Source organism: Ursus maritimus, unplaced genomic scaffold (assembly GCF_017311325.1).
Source record: "Ursus maritimus isolate PB19 unplaced genomic scaffold, ASM1731132v1 scaffold_3, whole genome shotgun sequence".
Lineage (NCBI taxonomy): Eukaryota > Metazoa > Chordata > Mammalia > Carnivora > Ursidae > Ursus > Ursus maritimus.
The window spans coordinates 66,561,017-66,586,335 of record NW_024425563.1 but is presented as its reverse complement, the minus strand read 5'-3'; the positions used below and the strand labels follow the sequence as shown (position 1 = coordinate 66,586,335).

The following is a 25,319-nucleotide window of genomic DNA, read 5'->3' as shown; positions in this document are numbered from 1 at the left end:
CACACTCAGGAGTAGCGTCTCCATTGACCAGAATGTTTACATTTGCATCCTTTCCTGAGACTTCCCTCCCGATTCTCCACGACACTTAAATACGCAGATGAAGCCCGATCATGATCAGAAAGACTACAATGATAATCATCGTCGTAATAGTGGAAGCTGCATCCAACGGAATACTTCCACACGACTGGCGTGGGACCAGGGACAGCACATCATGCTAAGTGTATTTCTGTAAATACGCTGCCGCAGGACGCCATCTTGAACGGAGTGTTGCAGAATTGTCTCATCTGACCTCTCTGCTAGCTGTACGTTTGCTTGTTCTTCCGTTGTAACTTCAATTGGACTTTTCCTTTTATCCATTTATAATTGCTTTTAAGTTTTTGAGCCTAAGATATATTCTCTCTTCCTCATCCTACTTTGTTCCAAGAAACTCGTGCCACTAGTGCTTCTAAATCCTTACTCAGAACCCCATTAGTTTTCCTGTCCCTGCCCCACCAGGTCCTGACTTCTCAAAGAGGATTTAAATATGGCAGGACAAGAAGATGGAGAAATATCATTTGTCCTAGGTCTAAAGAAAGCACATGTAAGGATTTTTTTCTTAGTCTATTCTAATGCCAATTACTTTTACAATTTCTACGCGTTTCTTTTAACTTGGTTGACTGTTTAGTATGTATTTATACACTTTTTCTCAGAGTAGGATATTACTTTGTTCATCTTTATCCTGTGTCTGATATGTGTTAGTTTGCCAGTATTACACTCAATATGGAACAAGTAGAATTGGACCATTATGACAAATTGCTTCTTTATCAACTTGGGACAATAAAAATTGGGAGAATGTTCTCATTCTTCTAGTACTTTGTAAGGAATAAATAAAAGTTTTGTAGAGGAAAAATAAATATAATTAATCTTTGAAAACTCTTATTTTCTCTTCCAAAGGAGAATAACAGGCCCTCCCATAAATTCTGGGGAAATAGACCTCAGTGTTTACTACTGGAAGCTCACCAGCTCTGTGGAAGTTTCTGGAGAGGAATGTTGTGGAATTGGCGGTAGAGTGAAATAGTGTTCTCTCTTGTCCCCCGGTTCATTGGCTTGAACTAAGCCCAAGTCAAAAGTAAGAAGAAGTCTCTTATAAATTGTCAGTTTCCTCCTCACTTAGGACCTTCCTTAATGATTAAAAATTTAACTTTTAAACCAGATTTCCCCTCTACCACTCTGCCAGACCCAGCTGCATTAAGAGGTGTAATGGGTCACCAATCCAGGAAGGTTATACTTGAGACTCTTGGCTTCCACCCATCTATGTAACTTAATTTATGCCTGATTGTTTGATTTTTCTCTCCCTCAATTACCCTCTTTTTGCAAAGATCAGTAAATCAGCTAAGTTTTTAATTCTTCTGCTATTAAGCACATTTCTTTAATTTAGCAATCCATGAACCATTAAAATGAAGGGTGAAATATCTGTGTGTATCTGCATGCGTGTGAGCTTGTTTCTTCTTTTTTACAGTATTTTGTGTTAATCTAGATCTGTAATGAATTAGAACAGCCATGATCTTCTCTAACAATGCCCTTCCCCATCTCTTAAAAGTCTGTCTGTCTGGGGAAATAGTTCCTTAAGAGCAGGGAACGACCATGTCTTCTTTGCCAAGTTTGTGACAAAATTATTACCTATTTCTCTGAGGTTGGTGCCTTTCCATGTTCACTCTTCCTACATAATCCTCCTAGGTAATTTTCCTAAAACCTTTCATTGTACCATCTCCTCTTACTACAACATATAACAATGTTTGTATTTTGAGGAATCTAAACAGGCATTTTTTAACGGTGGGAGTTCTATGATTTAAAAAGATACTGAAAGAGTTAAAGTGAACAAGTATCTTTAGCACGGAGGCCTTTTTAACTTACTCTTCAGAGACGGGCTGGGTTTATGGCACGCAGAGATCCTCAGATTTATCTGACATGGGACTCAGTTTTATCCAAACATACTGAGAGAACAGTATTCCTTGGAACATAGCTCTGGAAACTCTGACTGACACGGCTCTACTTGCTTTCCTAATCACTTCAAACACCTCAACCTGCATTTCATGGTTTTCCACCCTTCTGGACAAGCATCTAACCATCAGTCCCAAAATTTCTAAATACAATCTTTCCAATTTGCGCTTCCAGCAATAATGTCAAACAAGTAAGAAAAAAAAGCCCAAAAAACAAAAAAACAAAACAAAACAAAAAACCCTCCAAAACCTAGTAAGGATAGAAATGATTAATGAACTTGAATATATCTAGAGGGAAAATAGAGAGAGACTGAAAGATAGGATGAATTAAGTGTCCAGAAATCTTATTTAGACGTGAAGGTGTGTGTCAAGGCTCCAGAAGCCGTGGGAGGTACGAGGCCAGCACCGCATGGAATAGTGATTAAATAAATATCCCACTTTTTTTTAAATAAGCAGTCTTTATGTTCTTTTTAGAATCAAAGTCCATGTGTGGGGAAATGAGAAAGAAGGGCAACAAGAAAATCTGGTTTAAGTCATAGAAATCAGGCCTGAGGAGAATGCTACAGATGCCCTGTTTAATCCCCCAGTTTTACCTTAAAGAAAACCCACGTCATGAGGGGAATGATTCAGATTCCTTTTAGTCCCAGATTTTTTCTGTCTCACATTGATTGTAATTGAGTCTGTTGGAAATCATTGTGTTAGAAGCAATGGTTTTAACAGTTTGAACAGTCCACCTATTTTTATTTGCCATTTAACAGTGGATTCAGATGCTTGAATAACTTTAACCATTCTATCTGGTTTAATAATGCATCATGATATAGTCATGAAACTATTCTTACAATAACTTCAATCAACACCAAAAAATTCAGCACCCGAATACAATGTAAAGGTCTTTTGTTGTATTTATTTGTTAATTGTTTCCATCTTCCACTGAACTATGAGCTTTCTTAAGATCAGTGGTCATATTTCATATCTGTTCTGTATTCCCACTGCTTTCAATCAGAGTCATAAATGGTTAACATATAATATAGGTGATTATCTTATTGACCAATCACATATAAATGAAATTAAGCCAGTAGCAGTTATATTACTAATTAACAATAAAATAAACTCTGAACTTTTTTATTTGTTGCAAATGTATTTCAATCCTCATTCAGGCACCCCACCAAAACACAACTGTGTCCTACAGACCTGCAAAGACACCTCTGTTCATTCTTTATTGATATTTCTCAAAACTGCACTCTCCGTGTATCACTTTTTTCTACTCCATTGATCTTTTCCCCTTCTGTCCAATCAGCTGTACACGCATATGAACACAGGAATGTATACATATCAACCCTTGCGTTATCATTGCAAAACATGTAAGAATATAGTAACAGTGCTATTTTTTTTTTTTAACAGTCATCCAAAGTTCATACTTTACATTAAGTTTCCCTCTTAGTGTTGTGCATTCTATGGGTTTGGACAGATGTAGAATGCTATCTCTTCATCCTTATATTATCATACAGAATATTGTCGCCACCCTAAAAATCCTCTGTGCTCTGCCTTTGCTTCCCTACCCTTTGGCAACCACTAATCTTTGTACTATCTCCATAGTTTTGCCTTTTCCAGAATGTCATATAGTTGAAATTCTATGGTACATAGCCTTTTTTCACCCAGTAATATGCATTTAATGTTCTTCCACGTGTTTTCACGGCTTGTTGGCTGATTTCTTTTTAGTGCTGAATAACATTCCATTGTCTGGACGTACCACAGTTTTTAAATCTTTTCACCTCCTGAAAGACACCTCGGTTGTTTCCTAGTTTTGGCAATTATGAATAAATCTTCCATAAATATCTGTGTGCAGGTTTTTGGGTGGACAGAAGTTTTCACCTCCCTTGGGTAACTACCAGTGAGTATGATTGCTGGATCGTATGGTAAGAGTATATTTAGTTTTGTAAGAAACTGCCAAACTGTCTTCCCAAATGGCTGTACCATGTTGCATTCCCACCAATAATGAAGAAGAGTTCTGTGGCTCCCTATCCTCACCAGCATTTGGTTTTGCCAGTGTTTTGGATTTTGGCCATTCTAATTGGTGTGTAGTGGCATCTCACTGAAATTTTAATTTGTATTTCCCTGATGAGGTGATATGGAACATTTTTTCATATGCTTATTTGTCATCTATGTATCTTCTTTTTGAGGTGTCTGTTAAAATCTTTGGTCCATTTTTTAAATCAAGTAGTTTATTTTCTTATTGTTGAGTTTTAAGAGTTCTTTGAATATTTTAGATAACCATCCTTTGTCAAATGGCTTTTGCAAATATCCTCTCTCAGGATGTGGCTTGTGTTCTCAATTTCTTGGTAGCAGTGTACAGTTAAGATTCTGCTATGAAGTGGAGGGTCGCCTGGGTAGCTCAGTCGGTTGACCGTCCAACTCTTGGTTTTAGCTCAGGGCATGATCTCATGAGTCTTGGGATCAAGCCCCACATCGGGCTCTGTGCTCCTTGGAGAGTCTGCTTGAAGATTCTCTCCCTCTGCCCCTCCCCCACTCGTGCACGCTGTCTCTCAAATAAATAAATAAACATTTAAAAATATATTCTGGTACTAAGTAAAGGCAAGTATTGCCTTCTCTATCCTTCTAATCAAAAGAATAGTATATTTGATCGATTATTTGTTCATTAAACCAACAGTCAAGAAGCACTTAGTGTATGTTTAACCTTATGCCAAGGACTTCCACCAGAACAGAAATGAGACATGATTNNNTGCCAGTGGATGCGTAGTGTACATCTTATTACTCAAACTTGAGTATCAAGAATAGAATTTCCTTAAAGGAAAAAGTTCTTGTCAACCTCCAGCATTACCTTAGATTATTTTCTTTATAATCAAATACATATAAACAGAGAATAACATATACACTCCTTGTATTTATTCATTTAATACATGACTATTGCGGTCTTACTATGGTCTAGGCCCTGAACAAGGTAACAAAGGCAGACAAAGTACTTGACTTCACAGGCATGTTCGTTCTGGATGGGAAGAAAAAACGTGTGCACGTCAAAAGAAACAGACATAAGCAATCCTCATTCATGGCAGTTGTGTTCTGTGAAGTTGCCCATTACCACTGCTTCTGGGGGAAATACAGGAGTAAGCTCCTGAGAGCCTCTGGTCACTACATTTTCACCAACCAATCAATACACGATCTTGTTTTGGGGCACCTGGGTGGCTCAGTGGGTTAAGCGACTTACTTTTGATTTTGGCTCGGTCCTGGTCTCAGGGTCATGAGATAGAGCCCCGCATCACGTTCTGAGCCCCACGTGGAGCCTGCTTAAGATTCTCTTTCTCCCTCTCCCTCTGCCCCTCCCTCCATGCTTGCACACTTTCTCTCTCTCTCTCTCTAAAAAACAAAACAAAACAAAACAAAAACACGATCTTGTTTTATGTGTACTTCTGTTTGAAGACACCTTATTCCTGTGTAAGGCTGGTCCATTAGCAATGAATCCAGCCAAGAGCCCATGCCTGAAGGAAGCTTATCGAACACACACTTTGTCAGGAAGGCGCACCAGTCTTCTTGTGCTTGGGAGCGCTGATCGACACTCAGCACCATGCTTGGGGGCCATTATAAACTGTGACATCACCAACAAAAAACTATGAAAATGAAAAATCATGGCACCAAATAAACTACAAAAAGGGCATTTATTTATGGTACGGGAGCTGAAACAAGAACGCAGAGCTGGTCTTATTCGGCCTTAGCCGGGAATGTGCATGCCAGCTGACTCAGATTTTCCTCCACTCTGCCCTTGCCCATGAGTGACTGTGAAACACTGATTTGGGGCTTACAGATAAATCTTGGAAAGTAGGCAAATGCAAGAAATGTAGAATCCATGAATAAATGCGGACCAGCTGTACATGATACATTTCCGATAGTGGTACGTGGTAGGAAACCAATGAAGCGGGATTGGGATAGAGAGTGACGAGACATCAGGAACAGCTGTTTAGATGGGTGACTAGGGCAGTCCCCTCTGCGAAGAGGACGCCTGAGTAGACATGAGGATGAAAAGGCCTTTGCTCCATGAAGGTGAGGGGAGGGAGGCTGTTGTAGGGAACAAATGTAAATCGATGGAGTCAAACAAATGTGATTCGCTCCCATGAGTCGAGGAGCAAGCTTGACTTGGTTTGTGTGAGAATCAGGACAAAGGCCTCCGAGTTGGCAGCAACAACAGAACGGCAGAAGAGGGGGTTGAGAAGGTAATCAGAGGTCAAGTGAGCATGGTCCTGTTGGCCTAAGGAGGCGTGTGGATTCTGTTTGAACAGGTAATGGAAAGATACTGAAGGTTTTAAAATATATATGAGCTGCCGAGCCTGGGGGGCTCAGTCAGTGGAGCAGGGACTCCTGATTTCGGCTCAGGCCCTGATCTCAGGGTCCTGGGATCAAGCCCCACCTCAGGCTCAGCGGGGAGTCTGCTGTTTTCCCTCTGCCCTTCTCCCCACTGGTGTGCACATGCCTGCTCTCTCTCTCTTTCAGATAAGTAAATAAATCTTTAAAAATAATATAAATAAATAAATAAATAAATAAATAAAGAGGGCCTGGTTGCCTCAGTCAGTCAAGCATCTGCTTTTGGCTCAGGTCATGATCCCAGGGTCCTGGAATCTAGTCCTGCATTGGGCTTCTTGCTCAGTGGGAAGCCTGCTTCTCCCTCTCCTTCTGCCAGTCCCTCTGCTTGTCCGGGTCTCTCTCTCTCTCATTCTCTCTCTCTGTGTGTCAAATAGATAAAAAAGCAGAGGGCCTGGTTGCCTCAGTCAGTCAAGCATCTGCTTTTGGCTCAGGTCATGATCCCAGGGTCCTGGAATCTAGTCCTGCATTGGGCTTCTTGCTCAGTGGGAAGCCTGCTTCTCCCTCTCCTTCTGCCAGTCCCTCTGCTTGTCCGGGTCTCTCTCTCTCTCATTCTCTCTCTCTGTGTGTCAAATAGATAAAAAATAAATAAATAAAAATAAATAAAAATAAAATATATATGCACTATAGGTTATAACTCTTAAATAATTTTACGGCTCCCCCCAAATTACAAATTAAATTTACCCTCCTCCCATACCATTTAAATGAACTATATTAACTTAAGTGATAAGGTTTCTTTGAAAGTAAACTGGTGACACGGTGTGACTCTCAGGCTGACTTCACTTGGTGACCTGTGCTGTGTGATGACTCCAAGAATGACCTTCACCTGACACAAATGGGTCATTTCCCCTTCGTGGTTCCTCGGTGTTTCTTCCCCCGGCCTGCCACGACTGGCCTGCTTCTGACGGACACGGTTAGAAGGCCGCAACATCCCGCTCATGCAGAGCAGCTTAACCTCACCTCTCGACTCTTACTACCTAGAGGAAAATACAAAATTAATATTTCTCCTAGAGAACTCCCAGAATGCCCCTCCCTTCAAGAACTGAACCCCCGGCTCCAGAATGTGTTTGAAAAGCCTTGCTCCAATAGAGGCATTTCGGGGCTGTGAAACCGCGTTGTGTGATACCACAGTGGCGAATAGATGTCACTACACATTGTCCCAAGCCGCACACTGTATATCACCAGGAGTGAGCCCTGATGTCATCTGTGGGCTTGGAGTGGTAACGCTGTATCCACGTAGATCCAGCACTTGTAAAAACCTGCCACCCTGGGAAGGCTGCGGACAGTGGGGAGGCTGGCCGTGTGTCGGGACGGGGGGCGTGGGAAATCTCTGTACTTTCTGCTCAGCGTTGCCGTGAGTGTAAAACTGCTGTAAATAATGAGCAGTTTTTAAGAAAGTTTTAAGTTTTTTAAGAAAAAGAAAGAAAGAAAGAGAAAAAGAAAGAAAGAAAGAAAGAAAGAAAGAAAGAAAGAGAAAGAAAGAAAGAAAGAAAAAGAAAGAAAGAAAGAAAGAAAGAAAGAAAGAAAGAAAGAAAGAAAGAAAAGCCCTAGCTCTACATGGAAAACTAAACAACAATTTAGGAATGAAGTAAGAATATATTTAAATGTAACTGAGTCAGACAGACTCCAAGGCAGCCCCAGACGCAGTGCCTGGAAAGACATCGCAAAACAATGTCTGAGGCCTGGGGGACGGAGACAACTCTGTGCCTGTGGGGGTGTTTGAGGGGGGATTGTGGGTGAGGCAGGGCTTCACTGGGAGAAGGGGAGCGAGTAGAACATTGTCCAAGGGGAACAAAGGCTCGAAGGCCAGAAGGTTTTCACAGTGCAGAGGGGACGCCGCGTCCGAGAAGGCAGACACTGGCTGGAGCAGAGGGTTTTGATTAGGGGATCGGGGAAAGCGTATTTGGAAAGCCCGGCCCTACCACTTCAGCACTGATCTGCCCCGGTGGGACCAGACGGTGGTATTCACAGCCCGGTTGTCTTGTTGGAGGGCCGGCCTGGGGTCTGTGGCGTGGACGTACTTTCTCAATGTAGTTATTGGTACTGGGCCTGTCACTGGCCCGGCAGGAGGTAAAATGACCTGACAGTGTCTCCTGGCTCTCACCCACCCAGAGCGCCGAGCAGGGCGTCGGAGTGGGGGGCGTGGGGAGAGTGAGTCCTTAGGAACTGAACTTTCAGTGAAGGAGAATGAAGGGCAGAGAGGCTTACCCATAGTCTGGGGGCGCCAGGTAAGCAGGCCCCCACGGTGGAGTCCCCATTCCTACCTTTCACTCTCAAAGGGTTTTGTTTGATGTGGAAATCTCTCTCTCTCTCTCTCTCAGTCTCACTCGTGCACGGACATATACACGTGTGTAGACACCTCACACAATTATTGTCAAAAATCCCTTTGGAATGTAAACTCCCAGCTAAGGGTCCTTCTCCTAAACAAAACTACATTTTCATAGGGCTCTACGGGTCTCTATTACATGGCAGATGTGAACTACTCACCGTACGCAGGACGATCACTTAAGCCCATTTGACTTCTAAAGGCGAGGGTGATAACATTTTGGATTTCATTTTTGGTTGTCCTATAAGAGGCTTGAGCTGGGGCCAGAAACCCAGGCCGTGGATGAATGTGCTTTAGACCTCACTCGTTGTCACGGGGCCAAGTGGACTTGGGAGACAGGGTGGAGCTGTCTGTTCCGATGTGATTTTTAGTTTTGCCCTTTGCCTCTGGAGCCAGGGCCCTGGCCCCCATCCAGCCGCACGAAGAGAAGATTATGGTATTTTCTAGGTAATTTTAAGGAACACAAACCCAGAGTAAAGTCAGGTGGTTTCAAGTCGGCGCTGAATTTTTCATGTTAAGGATTTGTCATGATTTGGGCTTTCAGCAGAGCTGTATTTTAAACGATGAAGGGAGTTGTATTCTTCTGGAGACAGACATGTTTTGGTTGTTCGCTAATGACCTCTGGTTTTGCTTATGAGGAGTTTTGTTAACAAATGGAAATGTAGCAAAATAAAACACTCTCTTTCTTCCGTACTTTCTTTTTTTTTTTCCTTGTTCTTCTTTTTTAAACAATGAGAACCCTTGCAATAAACTGTCAAAACCAGGCTACAGATATTGGTTATTGTAGCATCATTAATACTGTGTAAAAATAAATTAGTCACTTTAGCAATCAAACACATTCTTCTGATCTCCTGTCGGCGCTTTTAAACAGAGCCTTCCCCTCGCTGTTTGATAGATCCTATTGTTAAGAGAAGAGAACTGCAGAGATGTATTCAAAAATTCTTTGAAATTTTTCCAGCCTCAGGAACCCATTCAGCAGTAATTAGCCTTGAAGGAGGCTGAGAAAGGAGAGCTGGGCAGGGGCCTGCCTGCTCGAGTCTAAAGGTTCACCCCAACCCCTGGACCAGAGGGTTCGGTGTCAGGAGCCGCGTCACGCTCCATCTGCCCCGCCTGCTTGCCTCGCCGTTCCCTGCCCTCTGACCCCACCGCCCAGCTCAGTCCCCGACTACCTTTCCTAAAAGAAAAGGAGGCCAAGACTGAGCTGCAGAGGGTGACAAAATTAAACCAAAATAAACTCTCATCTCAAGCACAGAAGACTTCTGTTTCTGGGGGGAAAATAGCTCTGTCTTCAGGCTACAGTGACTGAGTGAATTGAACACAACTGTAATTTCTGGTTGCTGCTTAGCGCCATTCCTGCAATGCGGCCCATTTGTATTGAGATCGCACTGAATTCCACACAGCTTTCCACTGCCCGTCCTCACCTGTCCCCATCGTCTCCGCACCCCTGCAGAACGCCGGGTGTGATTTAAAGCTAAGTGAGAAAGAGAGGCTCTGCTGTCTCCAGAAGGGAGCAGATTTTTGTATTCAGTACAGGCCCCCTTAGTGGAAGGGGCAGTAAGGCGCAAGGTAGAGGTGCCATTAGAGATCACAAGGGGACGTGATCAGGAAGGGGAAGAGCTGCTCAGAAGCAGTGTCTGTCTTGCACTCTTGGGGCAATTCCCTACGTACAGACTGTAGGCTGAATGTGCCCACGTGGGTGTGCATTAGAGGCCGGGGAAATGGAAGTGTTCCTTTTCATTTGCAAACTCTTTTAGTTTGCTGGGGCTGCCATGACAGAGAACCACAGACCGGGCTGCTAAAGCAACAGCAATTTATTTCCTCAGAGCTCTGGAGGTGAGAAGTCTAAGATCAAGGTAATGGCAGAGTTGATGTCTCCCGAGGCCTCTCTCCTCGGCTTGCGGATGGGGTCTTCGTGTGTCTTCACATGGTTCTTCCTCTGTACATGTCTGTGTCCTAATGTCTTCATCTCACGAGGACACCGGTTGTATCGGACTAGGGCCCACCGCAGGACCTCATTTAACCTTAATTGGCTCTTTAAAGATCCTGTCACCAATCAGTCACATTCTGAGGTATTGGGGTGTGAGAACTCCAACATATGAATTTTGGTGCTGACACAATGCAGCCCATAACAAGAGCTAAGGATATTTCGTTATCACAGTTCACCCTTCGTTAGGGACCAAAAAAGTTAACAATAATGAATGTCCCATGAGGTTCTTTCATACACACACACACACACACACACACACCATTCCTAGTGCCTGAAGAGCTCCAGCTCCCACAGTGGACTCCCAGGGGCAGCAGATGCTGAGGGAAAGTAGCAGGAACAGTTGGTGCAATGTGGTTAATGTAAGAAGTGACTTTGTTGACTCTGAATCCAAAGACCCACTCCACTGTTGTCACCATGACCAGAATATATTTACTGACTGGTGCAGGGTACCGAGCTGCTGCGTGGTGGTTTTGGATTCAGGCTTTTCCCTAGTCAGTGTACCTTTCTCCTGTTTCCAGACAAATACATATATAAGAATAAGAATAATCCATGGAAAAGTATGTCTGTGTGTGTGTGTGTGTGTGTGTGTGTGTGTGTCTGTTGCTCTCTCTCTCTTTCACACACACACACACACACACACACACACACACACACCAATTGAAATGTACATGTTACAGATCCTCTCGGGTACATACTGATGCTTTCAATCCAAGGATAAGTTTTTTTGTTTTTAAGGAGATAAAACTTATCATTCATCAGACATGTAAGTCTCAACACTTTTTTCCTATAATACACAGGAAATTCCCGGCTAGATTTCCTACTGTCCAAGTCACTAGTAGCCTATGTTTTGTTACTACTTTTCACATCACTTTTCCTCCTCAAAACAGTGCCCCGCTCCTGGTCCTTGCCTCCGGTGTACAAACACACTGAAATCTTTGCCACGACTGGGCAGCAACTAAAACTTTCGTAAGAGATTAGGTTTCAAGGTACCAGGGTGAGGGGCCAGGTTCTGAACCAAAGTAGCATGCTGGAAGAATAAGAGGTAGCCCAGGGAGGAGGCTGAATACAGAATTGATCAGGGAAGGCAGAGGTTCAGCCGTGAGGAGACTAATGCCAAGTGGGTTGACCTTGAGGAAAAAAAAGGAGGCAGCCCTGAACACAAACACCAGTGATGTTAGGATCCTCTTAGAGATTGGTGGTTCATGATTCGATGGATAGGTTAGCTTAAAATATCACAAACATGTCCTAAAATTTGGTGTAGCTTGCCAAAGCACTTGAAGAGCCAATGTTCACCCTCGCCCACCCCTGCCACAGATCCCGACCCCCTCCTCAACAAACCTGACTAGTCTTTTGACACTTCTCTCTCTGAGGCCATTCGTAAGCCCCTACTTGCTCAATGCAATGGCTTTTTTTTAGTCCTCATTTTCTATTGTACTCTCCGCGTCTCATTCCTGTGGCCCTCTCCAGCCCCTGTTATGTCTCTTGGTTTGCCTTAGACCTCTCCATTGGTTCTTTCCCCTTCACTTCCTTGGCCCAGTTTTTCAAAATGTCTCCTTCCTCTCCACCGTCTCCTCTCCCTCAGCCTCTCTCATGAATGCTTCCTGGGCATGGACTTCAAGCCTGTCCTCCCTTTCAATCCCAGACCTACCTTTCCACTGCCGGCTTAACCTGAGTATCTTCTCCAGAGACTCAAATGTACCATGTTTAAAGTACAAACTAGAAAAAAAATAAAATACAAACTATGTCTTCCTTCCCCACTCTGTTTCTTTTTCTTTCTACTCAATTAATGATCATTGTTCAGCTGTCCACACTGGAAAAACTGAAAACACGTGAACATAGGCACCTCTGCGTCCGTTCAGCGCAAAGTACAATGCTCAGCACGTGTACCAATCCCCGTTGAAGAAGTTCGTAGCTCATGGCTTCGAAAAGTCTGAACTCTATACTTAAGACCATTCATAACATGGCCCCAACCCCACCCTAAACAAACCAGAATTATTTCCTGTTATTCCTCAGGACAAACTCTCAGGGTCCACCAGGCTGTTCCCACTCCTCAGCTTCCCATCCATCTGGGAATTCCGTGCTGATTTTCACAGCCAGGTCTCTGCATGTTTTGCTTTCCCCTCCTTGACGGGCTTCCTTCCCATCTGTCAAAGTCTAGGCATCTTTCAAGGCGGGTTCCATCACCTGTCCTAGATAATACCTTCCTTGACCACATCAGACCATGGTAACCACCAACACCCACTCCCCCCCGAATCTCCGAATTCCTCTGGCACCAAACAGCTGCACCACAGAATTTCGCACCTGGCTACATACTTGTTCTTTTTCTTTGGTATAAACAAGACAGAAACCCAGTCTCTTTTCCAGGGATTCACAGACATGGTAAATTCCTCCTTGAGTTTTTCCCAAAAATGTGTCTTTGAGGAGGAATTTATAATCTTTCTTGCTTCAGATGGTGAAATTTACATACCTTCTTGTGATACGACATGTTTTGTCTTAGTTGTCAGGAGATTTAGGGATGTTTCGGGACCCGACTATAATAATCAGCTTATCTCAGAATCCTAGGAAACCTTGTCTGTCCTACCTGCTTCTGCTGTGTGTTTATTCTTAATTTTGCAGACATTTAATTTGTAAGACACCATAGATCCTTCTGGGACAAAATGAGAAAATAGACCTCCAAATAAACCGTATCCTTTTCCTTTTATTTCATAATTTTCATAGTCCTACCTGGATTGTGAGTCCTTGAGAACAGAATTAGAGCTTAGATTGCTTCTATTGATGGCCCGAAGTAGAAAGCATACGTAGGTCCTTAATAATTCACTGTTGATAGGTTAATACTCCTGGATGTCCTAAGCGAAATAACTTACTTTGTTAAAATGGGTTAGATTATTTTAAACTGAGATGAACACATCTAAAAAGTACATACTTCTAACAAAGGGCCTCGAGCATATTTACTTCTGCTCAGTGTTTAAACATCAGAAGAACACAATAAAAATCACAAGTTAAAGTTTTTGCTATGACAGAATCTAAGCATAACACTTCGAATAGGAAAGAAGATGAACAAAATCAGTAGTTCACTGCCAGTAACACAGGCCGATGACAGCGCGCTTTCCCCACAACCCCAGAGCCCCGCTGGCTGCCTTTCTGATGAACACACCGTTCAGGTGGCGTCTGCCTCACTTTTTTTCTCCCCTCATCCCCATTTCACCCATCTTCCCCTCCCTTCGGACACAAGATAGCCAAAGTTAAGATTGGATTTCAGTAATTCTGCATGGCCAGTCATCCAATTCATTCTTTCTCTTTCTTTCTTTCTTTCTTTCTTTCTTTCTTTCTTTCTTTCTTTCTTTCTTTCTTTCTTTCTTCCTTCCTTCCTTCCTTCCTTCCTTCCTTCCTTCCTTCCTTCTTTTTGTTCTCTGTGGGGGGGGTGGGAGGTGGAGGATGGGGGGAAAAGGGGTTCCTTTTTAAGCTCACCCAGGGAGAATACTTTAACTTTAAAAGAAACCACAAGAATGTGATCATCAAGTCATAGCCAGACGTAGCCTGTGTTCATACTTCCTGTCCTTTTACCCCTACCCACACACCCCCCCAGATTCACCCACCAACACATATTTATCCAGAAGGTGCGAATGATCCATGTAAGTGCAAATACTTTTGAGACTCCTTCCCCCAACTGCCTGGGCTTTCCCATTGTGCAAGAAGGAAGGGCCGTGGATCTTTTCTGTGGCTCTTTGAACCAGAGTGGAAACATTTGCCTTTCCTTTTCACGAGTTGCCTACCCCACCTTTTCCTTCTAAGCAATGATATTAAAGAGAGAATGAGGGTAACAAACAACAGACACAGTGTCCTCATAATTACGAGATTCAAAGATGTCTCCACCCCTGCCTCGTGATCTAATCTACCCTGTATGTCTGATGTGGGAAGATAAATCAAAATCCATTTTTACCACCCAAAGTAATTGTTTTTGGACCACATCAGTGTGGGTCCATCTTGGCCTTGGCCAGCTTTACGTGACCCCTTAACCCTGCAGTTTGTCCAGGGCTCCTAATTAATGTAGATTATTTCCCCACAGCCATGTACAAAGTCCTGAATCTCTTCACCTGACGTGTAGCTTCTGTTTGCTTTTTGAAAAGATTAATTTCAATTTGGCTTAGGTATAACAGAATATTTTGAACTTCTGCTATGTGCGAGCCTCCTTTTTTGGTTTTTCCATGATTGAAATAAATCTAAGTATCAGCTATACTAGTACTAGATATAATATAAAAGATGTATTACGCTTAACAGCAGGAGACACAGGAGTGCAGACCTACAAAAAACTTGCCTTGACCCTTTGAAAATGCACCCTTGATGTATATAAAGACAGATAGATATAGGGATATAGGTATAGATAGACTATATATATGTGATCAATTACTGATGCAAGAAGTAGAATCAAAAATTTAAAGAATTTTGGGGTGCCTGGGTGGCTCAGTCAGTTAAAAGCGTCTGCTTTCGGTTCAGGTCTTGATCTCAGGGTCCTGGGATTGAGCCCGGCAGCGTCGGGCTCCCTGCTCAGTGGGGAGTCTGCTTCTCCCTCTGCCTCTGCCCTTCCCCCTACCCCCCTCCTCCTGCTCCCTCTCTCTTTCTCCCTCTTAAATAAACAAAATCTTTAAACATTTTATATAATTTTACCATTAGATTTTAAACCCACAAATCTGGGCATGTGGGTATGTGACTTTTTGAACAAAAATGAAATTTTTCAAAATGTCATATCTACTAAGTGTAGTGAGGCCACTAATGTCAGATTAGCTCTGGGGACCAGTGAATGTTTACGTGTACTTTAGAAATAAGTACGAATCAAGGTATAATGCATGGATCTAGGTTTATAATTTTATATATTTTAAATATTTCTTTAAGAATTATACATACATAGGTATATAGCAGTTTATTTATACTGGTGAGACAGTTTGTAAGCCGGATGCCAGAGTGGAGGCTGACAGTTTCAGGATCAGCGTGGAAACGTTCTGCCACTTCATCTAACCACCAGTAAAATGCAGCTAAACAGTTTGACATTAAATAGGTAATAAGTGAATAAACACCACCGTGCCTGCAAATACCACTTCATGCACGCATTCTTCTAACTTTTCAAGTCTTCAAGGCAAGGATACAGCCACGCTTCTAGCTGCTTCTAGGTCCAACCCATTATCATCCCTCTACACCCCTCATCCTTAATACCAACATCCTTCCCTCCTACCCTGAATACAGTCTCTAAGCAACCTGACCTTTACCTACGTCTGCTGAATGCTTCTTTCTCTAACTGAGATCATGTTGGACATGAAACCACTCAACCGTAGTAGACATGGAATTGGCGCAGCAGCAACCAGAGGGCTTCTGTTGAACTCTTTGCCTCCTACGGCCACGTGGCCCTTCAGAGAGAGAGTATCAGTCCAGAGAACGAGCCATCTCAGTGGTACTAAGGAACCAACTCGGCCACTCCTGGTTTGGGCAATACAGTGACCGCCTCTGCCCTGCCGCAGCTCAAGCAAAGAGGCAGAACATACCGAAAGAGCCAGCGCCGCTGAGAGGAATGCAGGCAGCAATTTAAGAGAGCCTCCCAGTCCGGTTAGTGTTTTCGCACGGATTCTGTACAGGTCTGTGCTACTCAAATGCCCATTTTAGAGAAGAACCATTAGGTGGAGCTGATATTCATGAAAATCATGCCAGTGCGGGAGATATTCCTTTTATGAATTAGGCAAAGCTGGTAGTTTTTATCATGGCTTTAAACACTCAAATACTAGTCAAAACCTGTGAATATGTATACATTCTTTTATATGGATAATTATCCTCTTTATTGGTGGCGCCTCCTGGATTAGGAGGATTCTTCCATGCAAATAAGCAGGAGAGGAAGGGAGTGCAACAAAGAACACCTTTTATGTGGCTTCAGTACGTTTTTAGCCAAACTTCCACATTTATAGAGAGGCAAATGCTACATTCCTGGATTTCTAGAAACTTCTTTGTAATTACTTTAAATTTGCTCATTCAAATGAAGGTCCTTATATAGTTTTGGCTAATGCATACAGACAACAAGCCGACCCGCTATCCATGAGCTGTTAAGAATAGCTCACCCAAAGTATTTATGTCTAATTTCCAATTTCTGATCGTGATAGAGCAGGTTAAGATATTTAGGTCTAGTCTGTATTGCTTTAATATGAGCCATAGAAATAAAGAGTAAATACGGGATACTTTGTGCTTTAGAAGGATTCCAAATTAAGTTGCAAATAATGTTTTCTAATGATAGTACCAAATTCGCAAGACCTCTATTTGGCCAAGAGAGTTGTTTTTTTTTTTTTTTTGGTTTGGTTTGGTTTGTGAGTTTTGGTTTGTTTGTTTACGCACTTTCTTTTTATGGTAGAGGCATCCATTTTTGTGTGAGCCTGAAGTTTTGGGGTCCTTTGGTGGTTTTTTTAAAGTGATATTGTGGTCTCACATTTTAATGTTTCCTGGAAGAACTGGCTGGCTATTTATTTTAATTACTTCACAGGAACCCACATGACAATTTTTGAAGGACATTTGCTTATTACTCATTGTTTAGTATTTTGGTCATCGTTTTTTTCCCAACAGGATATAGTTTCAAGGTAAGATCCCATTTGTTTTCTTTTTGCTTCAGAATAAAATATAGAAATTCTACTATTAGTTTTCTGGCCCCTTCCCCACATACCCATGTATTACCCCCCACCCCCTTTCCCCTCTGCTCCAAAAGAAATTTTCATGGTTTGGGTAAACATTTCTACTAAATCTGCTTTGAAAGCTAATCATTTAGAGGCAAACACAACCTCAAGAACCACAGTGTTTGGAGGTGTTAGGAGGCATGTTGACACAAATCTTCCTATTCACCAACCTTCAAAATTCTAAGCCCTACTGGGGATGCCTAGAGATTCTGATGAGAGGAAAATAAACAACATAAAGAAAAATAAAACAAATGTTATATTCTCTAAATGTGACTTCGGTATAGACCTGACATCAGAAATAGAACTTCCCTTTCCTGAAATCATTTTATAGTTAACTGATTGGAAAAATATGCAGCTCTAGCCATTGTCAGAAGTAAACTTATAAAATCAAAGCTCAAATCAAGAGATCAAGTCTTTATTGTAAAACGTTGATGGATGTTGTAGTTTCCCTTTGGAACAGAGTTCACTACCTGCTTCTCCCACGTAAATTTAACATTCTTTATTCCTTCTTTAGTTGATCAAATAAGAGGTCTCTCATTACTTTCATGATTTCCAGTTTTTCACCCCAGTACATTTTCAGATGTATATTTTTATGAAATAAAAAATGTTTTAAAGTCACTGATGTGAATTTCACAGAACCTCAAGGAAGATGGCTTTAATTATAACCCTTATCTTTGAATAACTCTTTGTAAAAAAAAAAAAACTTTCACAGACTTTATTCCATTCGATCCTTACTGCAGAACATAGTCCTGGAAAGCCAGTGCGAACTCTTGAAGGCAGTTGCTCCTGCCTTCCATCTTACAGACGAAAAAACTAAGGTCCACGGTGTTAGGTTGAAATTGCCAACGTCTGTAGTCTGCGTCCACTTTCTCCTCTTGCCTTTTCTGGCCCAGGTGTCCTGTGTTATCCTCTTTCAGATGATGTGATCGCAGCCCCTCACTCAAAGCTGTGTAGCAGTCGGTGAACTGGAACCCAGATCTCTGCCTCCTGGCATCATTTTATGATACTCTCTAGTGCATGGTCTGCTCTTAATCCCTGCTGGTTAATGGGCCATTCCCATCCTATTCCCAGTTTTTTGGAGAAAAAGATTTCTGATATTGTCATAAGGGGCTAAGGATGCCTGGAATTGTATGGGTAACGTCTTCAGGATTATTAACGTTCAATTCAGGAAACGAAATAAACATTCTGTGATATTTTTTAGCCCTTCCTACAAGTTCCACAGTGTGTGCTTAGTAAATATCAGTTGAATCGAACAGAGCAACAGGTAACAGGGCTGTTGTTTTGGTGGAAGACCGAAGACCATTGCTATGTTTCGTAGAGGACCATGTGGTTCCGTCAAGTCGAGGCTGTGCTTAGCAGCTAGGAAAACCAGAGAACCAAATCCAGCTCCACCACTTACAACCTCCGTGGCCTTGAGAAAGCCACCTAAGTTTCCTGAACTATAATTTTCTTTTCTGTAAATACCGTCTACCTTACCGAGATTTTATGCGGATTAAATTAGACAATGTGTGTGTAGAGTCATGCACAGCAAACACCCAACAATTTACCCTTCCCTGCCCTTCGCCTCTGTCTGGGAGGTGACGGGTCGCCTGCTTCTCTGCGCTGTTTCAGAGTCAGGGCATTAAAGTCAAGCTGATCTGTATGTGGATATTTTGGGGTTTGGGGCACGGCCCCGGAAACTTGTCTAAAGCATAGGGTGTCGTGGCTTTATTTCATTGGCATGTGTCACACATGCAGGACGTGTGTAGCTGTGCATAACTTTTTGAAGTTTTTATTTTAATTCCAGTTCATTCACGCATGGTGCTATATTCATTTCGGGCGAACAATACAGGGATTCGGCGCCTCCACACATCACCCCATGCTCCTCACAAATGCCCCCCTCTATCCCCAGCGCCAGATTCTTAATGGTGTTTTCAGATTACCTTTGAGCCCCAAATTAAAAAAAAATGAAGAATTCCTTTCTCAAAAAAAATACAAGTACTATTCAAAATAGCACTGCTTAAGGATGGAAGGGGGCATTAGCCTATGCCCAGAGCTTATAATATTACACTTGGGAACTAGCGGTTCCTCTCTGTCAGTCCACTTGGTATCCTGACAATGGATTTAATCCTGACCAAGAATTTTTCCAACCTGTGAATTTATCAAGGTTAAAACAAAGCCTTTGAAAACAGAAGCCCTTCTTCCTTCCACAAAACGTGCACCTACTGTAACCCAGAATAACGTACCAGTGATTTTTACAATGGGAGGTTCAATCTTGAGGGTCAGGGGTGATGAGGAAGTTGGAGGAAAACCTAGACAGTAATAGCATTTCAACACAATCCTACTAAACATGAGAAAATTGGATTTTGGTAACATGAACAATGGCTGTTATTTCCAGATGTTTAAAAAGTGAAGTCTCCAGGATATATGACAATTTTGACTAAGTTTCTCACGGAAACAGCAACTAAAAGAAAAAAGGAAAGAAACAAAGTAGAGATTAACAGGATAATTTCTTGGGAGAACTGATGTAGCAAATAGTATCAGCTTTCTAGTAAAGGACTGTTTAAGGTTGGGTGGTTTTATAATTAATCAAAACAGGACTGTAGAGATGATATGTGTTTCATGTATGTGTCTCTATCTAGACCTCTGTATACTCAGTTGTGCTACCAGCTGGGTTATTGAGAGAGGATATTGAGAGAATCAACTTTTTTTAAGCATGTGTTTTCCACCCTTTGACTTGAAGAAAAATGTGTTACTCATGTCCTTTAACAAATAGTGACTAGCTAGCTATAAAATCAAGAATTTGGGGCGGGAATAGTCTTTTACTCAGAGTTACAATTTAATATTCACAAGTGGTCAGTGAAGGACCAGCTACTCTATCTCAGTAAGGAATAATGATACAATCATGCCACTTTAAGGTGTCACTGGATATTCATATTCTCTGGACAAGGTAGTTTGAATCACCTAGTCCAAAGCACGAGAGAAAGCAAGAAGCACCGTAAATAGCAATTTGCAAATAATTTTACCTCGAAATCATACTGCAAGCATAGTTTATAATAAACATTCTGGCATAAAAGTTATAGAATATTAAAATACGAAACTATAAGGCTCATGTCCACTTAATTCTTCTTTGAGGTCCCAAGATCATATGTCCTTTTTCAAATTACTTCCCCGTTAGACACTTTTTGCAAATAAAACACATCTCACGCATCTGCTATCCACCCCCCTCGTGCACAGGGGCCCGACTAAAATCTGCGTTGTTTTACTAGTATTGTAATTGTGTTCAATTCTGAGCAACGCCAGTGCAACAGAATTCATGGAAAGAGAAATCACTTCCGGTTACTACCTTCACAAATCTTTGCTCTAGGTTTTTGTCTTCTCACTGGTGTTTCTCACTTCGGTTCCAGCACACGCATTCGACCTTTGCTGACAGTACGCTTCCGGAGTTCGCCCTAATGTTTGAAGCTGTTACCTACAGATAGATTCTTTGCACATTCCATGCAGAAAGGATTTGATTGTTCATATTATGTGTTATATTTTTTTATCTTACTACTCTGGCCTGCACATTCAGTCGAACCCATGAAGAGAATACAGACAGCTGACTGGATGAAGACATTGTGGAAAAAAACTCCCATTGTTTAGATTTCTGTCAGAGGATATAAGAATACTTAATTTCTTTTATCTCTAGGGCTTTCATTATCATTTAAATTTCATTTTACATTAATTGATCAGGGATTAGTAAAGCCATTATGCAGAAATTAGAATAAGACAAGCCAGATGGAATGAATAATTCATGAAGTCCAATTACATTTTATTTCTGGTGTACTTTCAAACTTGCCTCTGACTTCTGCGCTATTTTGATGTGACAATAGTCACTGGAAATCAAGAGTGCCATTTTAATTTATTGTATCCCTCTGGAGTGGAAGCATTTGTATGCAATGGGGGTGTGCTAATGCATTCCCCCAAAACACCAATTTCAGGGCTGCTGGAAATACTGGGTGATCTAGAAAATGTGGCTTATCTTCTGTGAAGGTTCAGGGATTCTCCACTGAGCCGCACCAGTCCACCTGAGTAGGGAGAGACCAGGGTCTTAGAACCGCGAGATCTTTAACCTCCCAGAAGAGCTACAAATCCCTTTAAAACCCGTGTTCCCCTTCCCGCCGCAAAGGAACCATTGAAGTACGAATCCGGCCTAGAGTTGGCCGGGAAGCCGACTTGCAGCTACAGAAAACGGCCACGAGGTGGCAGGCGTTGCCTTCTATGCAGAAGGTCCGGGGCCGCACGGGCCTGCCTGGGCTTCCAGAGCATTCCCGCGGGTCTGAGCCCCGCAGGCGGACGGCGGTGGGGTCTGAGTCCCGCGCGACTCGCAGAGCGTAACCTGGGCGACAGTTCCGAGCTAATGGGCAGCCCCGTCCACCTGCGTGGAATGTCTCGTCCGCCTGGGTCTGAAACCGCCTCCCCCGCAGGTCCCCGGCCCCCCAGCCCCTTAAGAGTTCCCGCTTCCCACCCAGCCTCTCCCCCCGCCCGTCCCCCGGTATTTATTTGTGCCACTGGACAGTTCTAGTCACATTAAAGCTGCGGTTCACCTTTTCGAGGACTTTCATCTCGGGCAGTTTTATGACACTTTGTGAATGTGCAAAGTTTTTAATTAGGCTCGCTAGACAGCCCGAGGCAGCGGCAGCGCCACGGAGTCTTCACGGTCTCTCTGCTTTACAGCACAACAAGCCGCTCTACTCCTTTGAAGACAATGCAGACTATGTGTACGATGTCATGTGGTCCCCCGTGCATCCCGCGCTCTTTGCCTGCGTGGACGGGATGGGGCGCCTGGACCTCTGGAACCTCAACAATGACACCGAGGTGAGCGGCGGCGCAGGCGCCCGGGCGGGAGGGCTGGGAGGAGGGCGCAGCCGGCCTCTCTCCGTCTCCCCCTCTCTCTCCTACACGGCCTTTTTTTGGACTGACCCTCCAATTGCAGCTGGGCTGCCGACCCCCACTCTCGACTGCTCTGAATGGGCAGACGCACCGGCCCAAAATCATGTCATCTCACTTCTTCCCCAACCCGTGGCAGAGCCTGGGCAATTGACGACCCTTCCTTGCAAGGAGTGAAGTGATGTGTGTTCCTGCCTTTCCCTGTGGGAAAGGACACACAGGCATATTTCAGGGCAGTGTTGAAATAACTCTATTGGCAAGTACTTGGAAAAGTCCGCTTTTGTGGACACTGACTCGAGATTGCGCTTTTAGAAAGGGTTATTTGTCAGTGTTTGCTATCCCACACTTTCTACTTTAAATCCGTAAAAGAGGATTCTGTTGACTGCGTTTAGATCTATCCTCCATCTGATTTTTACAAGGTAAATAATCCTCGTCTAAAATATTGAAGTTATAGGCAGACTTTCACAATAGTTTGTAACTCTGAACATGTCTGTTAAACGTAGTGTTTAAGAAAACGGGATTTCACCGTGTCACATTTAGAGTACTTCACAAGTGAAAAATGGTCCGTTTTTTAAAAAGGGGAATTAACAATAAGGAAATACTCATTTTAAAAATTGTTATTTTTTTTACGTTTTAAAAAAATATGCCATGTGCGTTTTCCCCTTTTCCCACACCCTTAAAATTACTGAGGTGCTAATTCAGCTACTTGGGGTTTTTTGTGGTTTTTTTTTTTTAACGTGAATATTGAATGTCCTTCAATTCAATACAATAAAATGGTCTCTTCATCACTTCCTGGCTTCTGATTCAGGGCGGCTCTCCATAAATAAGAAGGGACAGGTAAGGGGAGCAAGTACTGCAAACTATATGTCAAGTGGAGAACAAGAGAAAGGTCTTTTGAAGTGTTTTGAGCAGGAAGCAGCTCAGCCTTTTTAATTAGGAAGCCTACAGCTGGAGGATATGAGGAGGAGAAGGCTCCCCTGGTATTTTTTGTGGGAGCGGGCAGGGAAATATCCCTCAGGTGTTATTTCTGAGCCATTGTAGCTCGCAAAATTATATACACCTGTGGCCACTGCCAAACAGTTATCTTTTGAAAATATTTCAAGTCTGCGTTTTCTTTTGGCTACAAGAACTATGTGACAAAGGCAAGAGTTATGTAATGAAGCATCTTTGAAAATGATCAGAAGGCATGAATACATGCAATGCCCATCACTTTGGATGTTGAAAAGTTCATAACATTATTGCTTTTCATAAAAAGATGCCTTATTATTCAACATTGTGATGGTTTCCCAAAGTCTTTCATCACTGTTGATTAAAATCATATTGCTTCTACCTGGTGGAACAAACTCATTCACTTAAGGCAACCAAAACACACGTATTTTCCAGGTTGGCTTAGGAGACCCCCCCCCCCCCAATATCAGAAATCAGATCTAGTAGCAGTGATGTTTAGGGGATACCCCACTATGATGCAGTGGAGTGAGTTTTCCACACGCTCCTTAATAATTCCTATGTAACGTCTTTGGTTTTGTTTTTAGTCTGCTTTTTAGGTAAAATGAAATCGATGTGTCAACATTGCCAAATGTCATTTTTCCCCCCTCTCTCTCTAGGTATCAAAGCACAACCACATTAAGAGTTTTATAGCTAAACGTTTTAAAAAATCATTATGGGGCATGCAAACTGCTTAGTTTTGTGGTAAACATATTTCTGCTTTCAGAATAATAATGGATATAGCGAATCCAATTCAAATCCAGTAATGAACTGAACCCTTTTTTAAACTCTTAGATCATTTTTGCTTTCGATCAAGTTGAACAAGATTTTTCAAACACTTGTCAGATGGGGATTTAGATTTGTGTAAAAAAGAAAGAGAGAGAAACTGAATTCCCAGTGTGATTCGTTGCTGTTGTTGAAATTACTGTACCTTTAGACAAGTTACCCCAATTGCTCCTGTGCAAGGATAGTTCGTATTCACCTACCTCAGTATCACTGACCTCCACACTGTGGGGTAATTTATGCTGTATATATCCTTGTCTTTGCAATTAAAATGATTGAGCCTTGAAAAAAATGTGAAAATAACTGTGAAACTAAAGTACAGAAGTTAGAGCCAATATATGGATTATTTTCACTAAAGTTTCATCAACTTTTGAAAGATCATTATGGGCCAAACTAATAAAATATACTTTATCATTTCCTTCAGCATGAGGATAATTTTTTAGCACATATTATAGGCTGTGATAGTCATTTTTTTTACCATTTATAATATTTAGAAAGGTATTTTTAAATGGTTAAAATATTAATTGTCCCAGTTTACTGTACTACTTAATTCTCAATAAATAAGATTCTTTCAAATGTATTAGGCATAATTTAAAATGTATCGGAAATCAGTTTGAGTGATTAGCTTTTTAACATATTCATATTAAGATGCAACATTTTTATTCACTCTTTGAGGTTATTCATTGATAAAATCTGATCTCGAACAGAGTTAGGTAAGGTACGATCCTACACAATCTCCCTAAATTATGGGGTAAAAACTAAGTCTGAAAACTGTCCCGCTGAAGCTCTGAACTGTTCGCAGAGTAGCACACTAATAATAAAGCATATTGACAGAAGTACGGCCCATCTAAATTCACATCGTTTTGGCCTTTGAAAGGTTTGGTTAAAAATTCAAGCTCCAGCCTGCACAGCAGGTACCTTTATTGTCGAAATTGTGTATTTTTTTAAAAATAAATGAGTTGGGGACTTTTGTTTTACATTTTTGTTCACAACTGACGTACAGTGATTTAAGCGGGTAAAATAATTTTTATTGATTTTAAGATTAAGTTTAAACATAGATTCTTACATATGATGGAGTTTTTATTGCTATTTTAAAGATAGGTATTGGGTCAATAATCTTCTATAAACAGATGGTTTCACTTTTCTGACTAGCAGAATGCCGAGAGAGCTAAGGCACAGTACATGTCAGGTTTCCACCCTAAAATGACCTGTTTAGTAGACCCAGACCTTCAACAGTGGCGTGAGATCATCTCTAGGGCCCTCTTCTCACTGTATTTTTTTTT

At 42.1% G+C, this 25,319-nt stretch overlaps 1 protein-coding gene across 4 annotated transcripts in view; it reads left to right on the top strand.

Moving 5' to 3' along the window:
* The window catches only part of DYNC1I1 (dynein cytoplasmic 1 intermediate chain 1), a 265,154-nt gene that overhangs the window by 221,120 nt on the left and 18,715 nt on the right, over positions 1–25,319 (top strand). For all 4 annotated transcript variants that reach the window (XM_008686272.2, XM_008686271.2, XM_040644258.1 and 1 more), the window contains one exon: positions 22,057–22,197. In XM_008686272.2, coding sequence (XP_008684494.1) covers positions 22,057–22,197 — 141 coding nt within the window. The remainder of the gene's footprint in view (positions 1–22,056; positions 22,198–25,319) is intronic.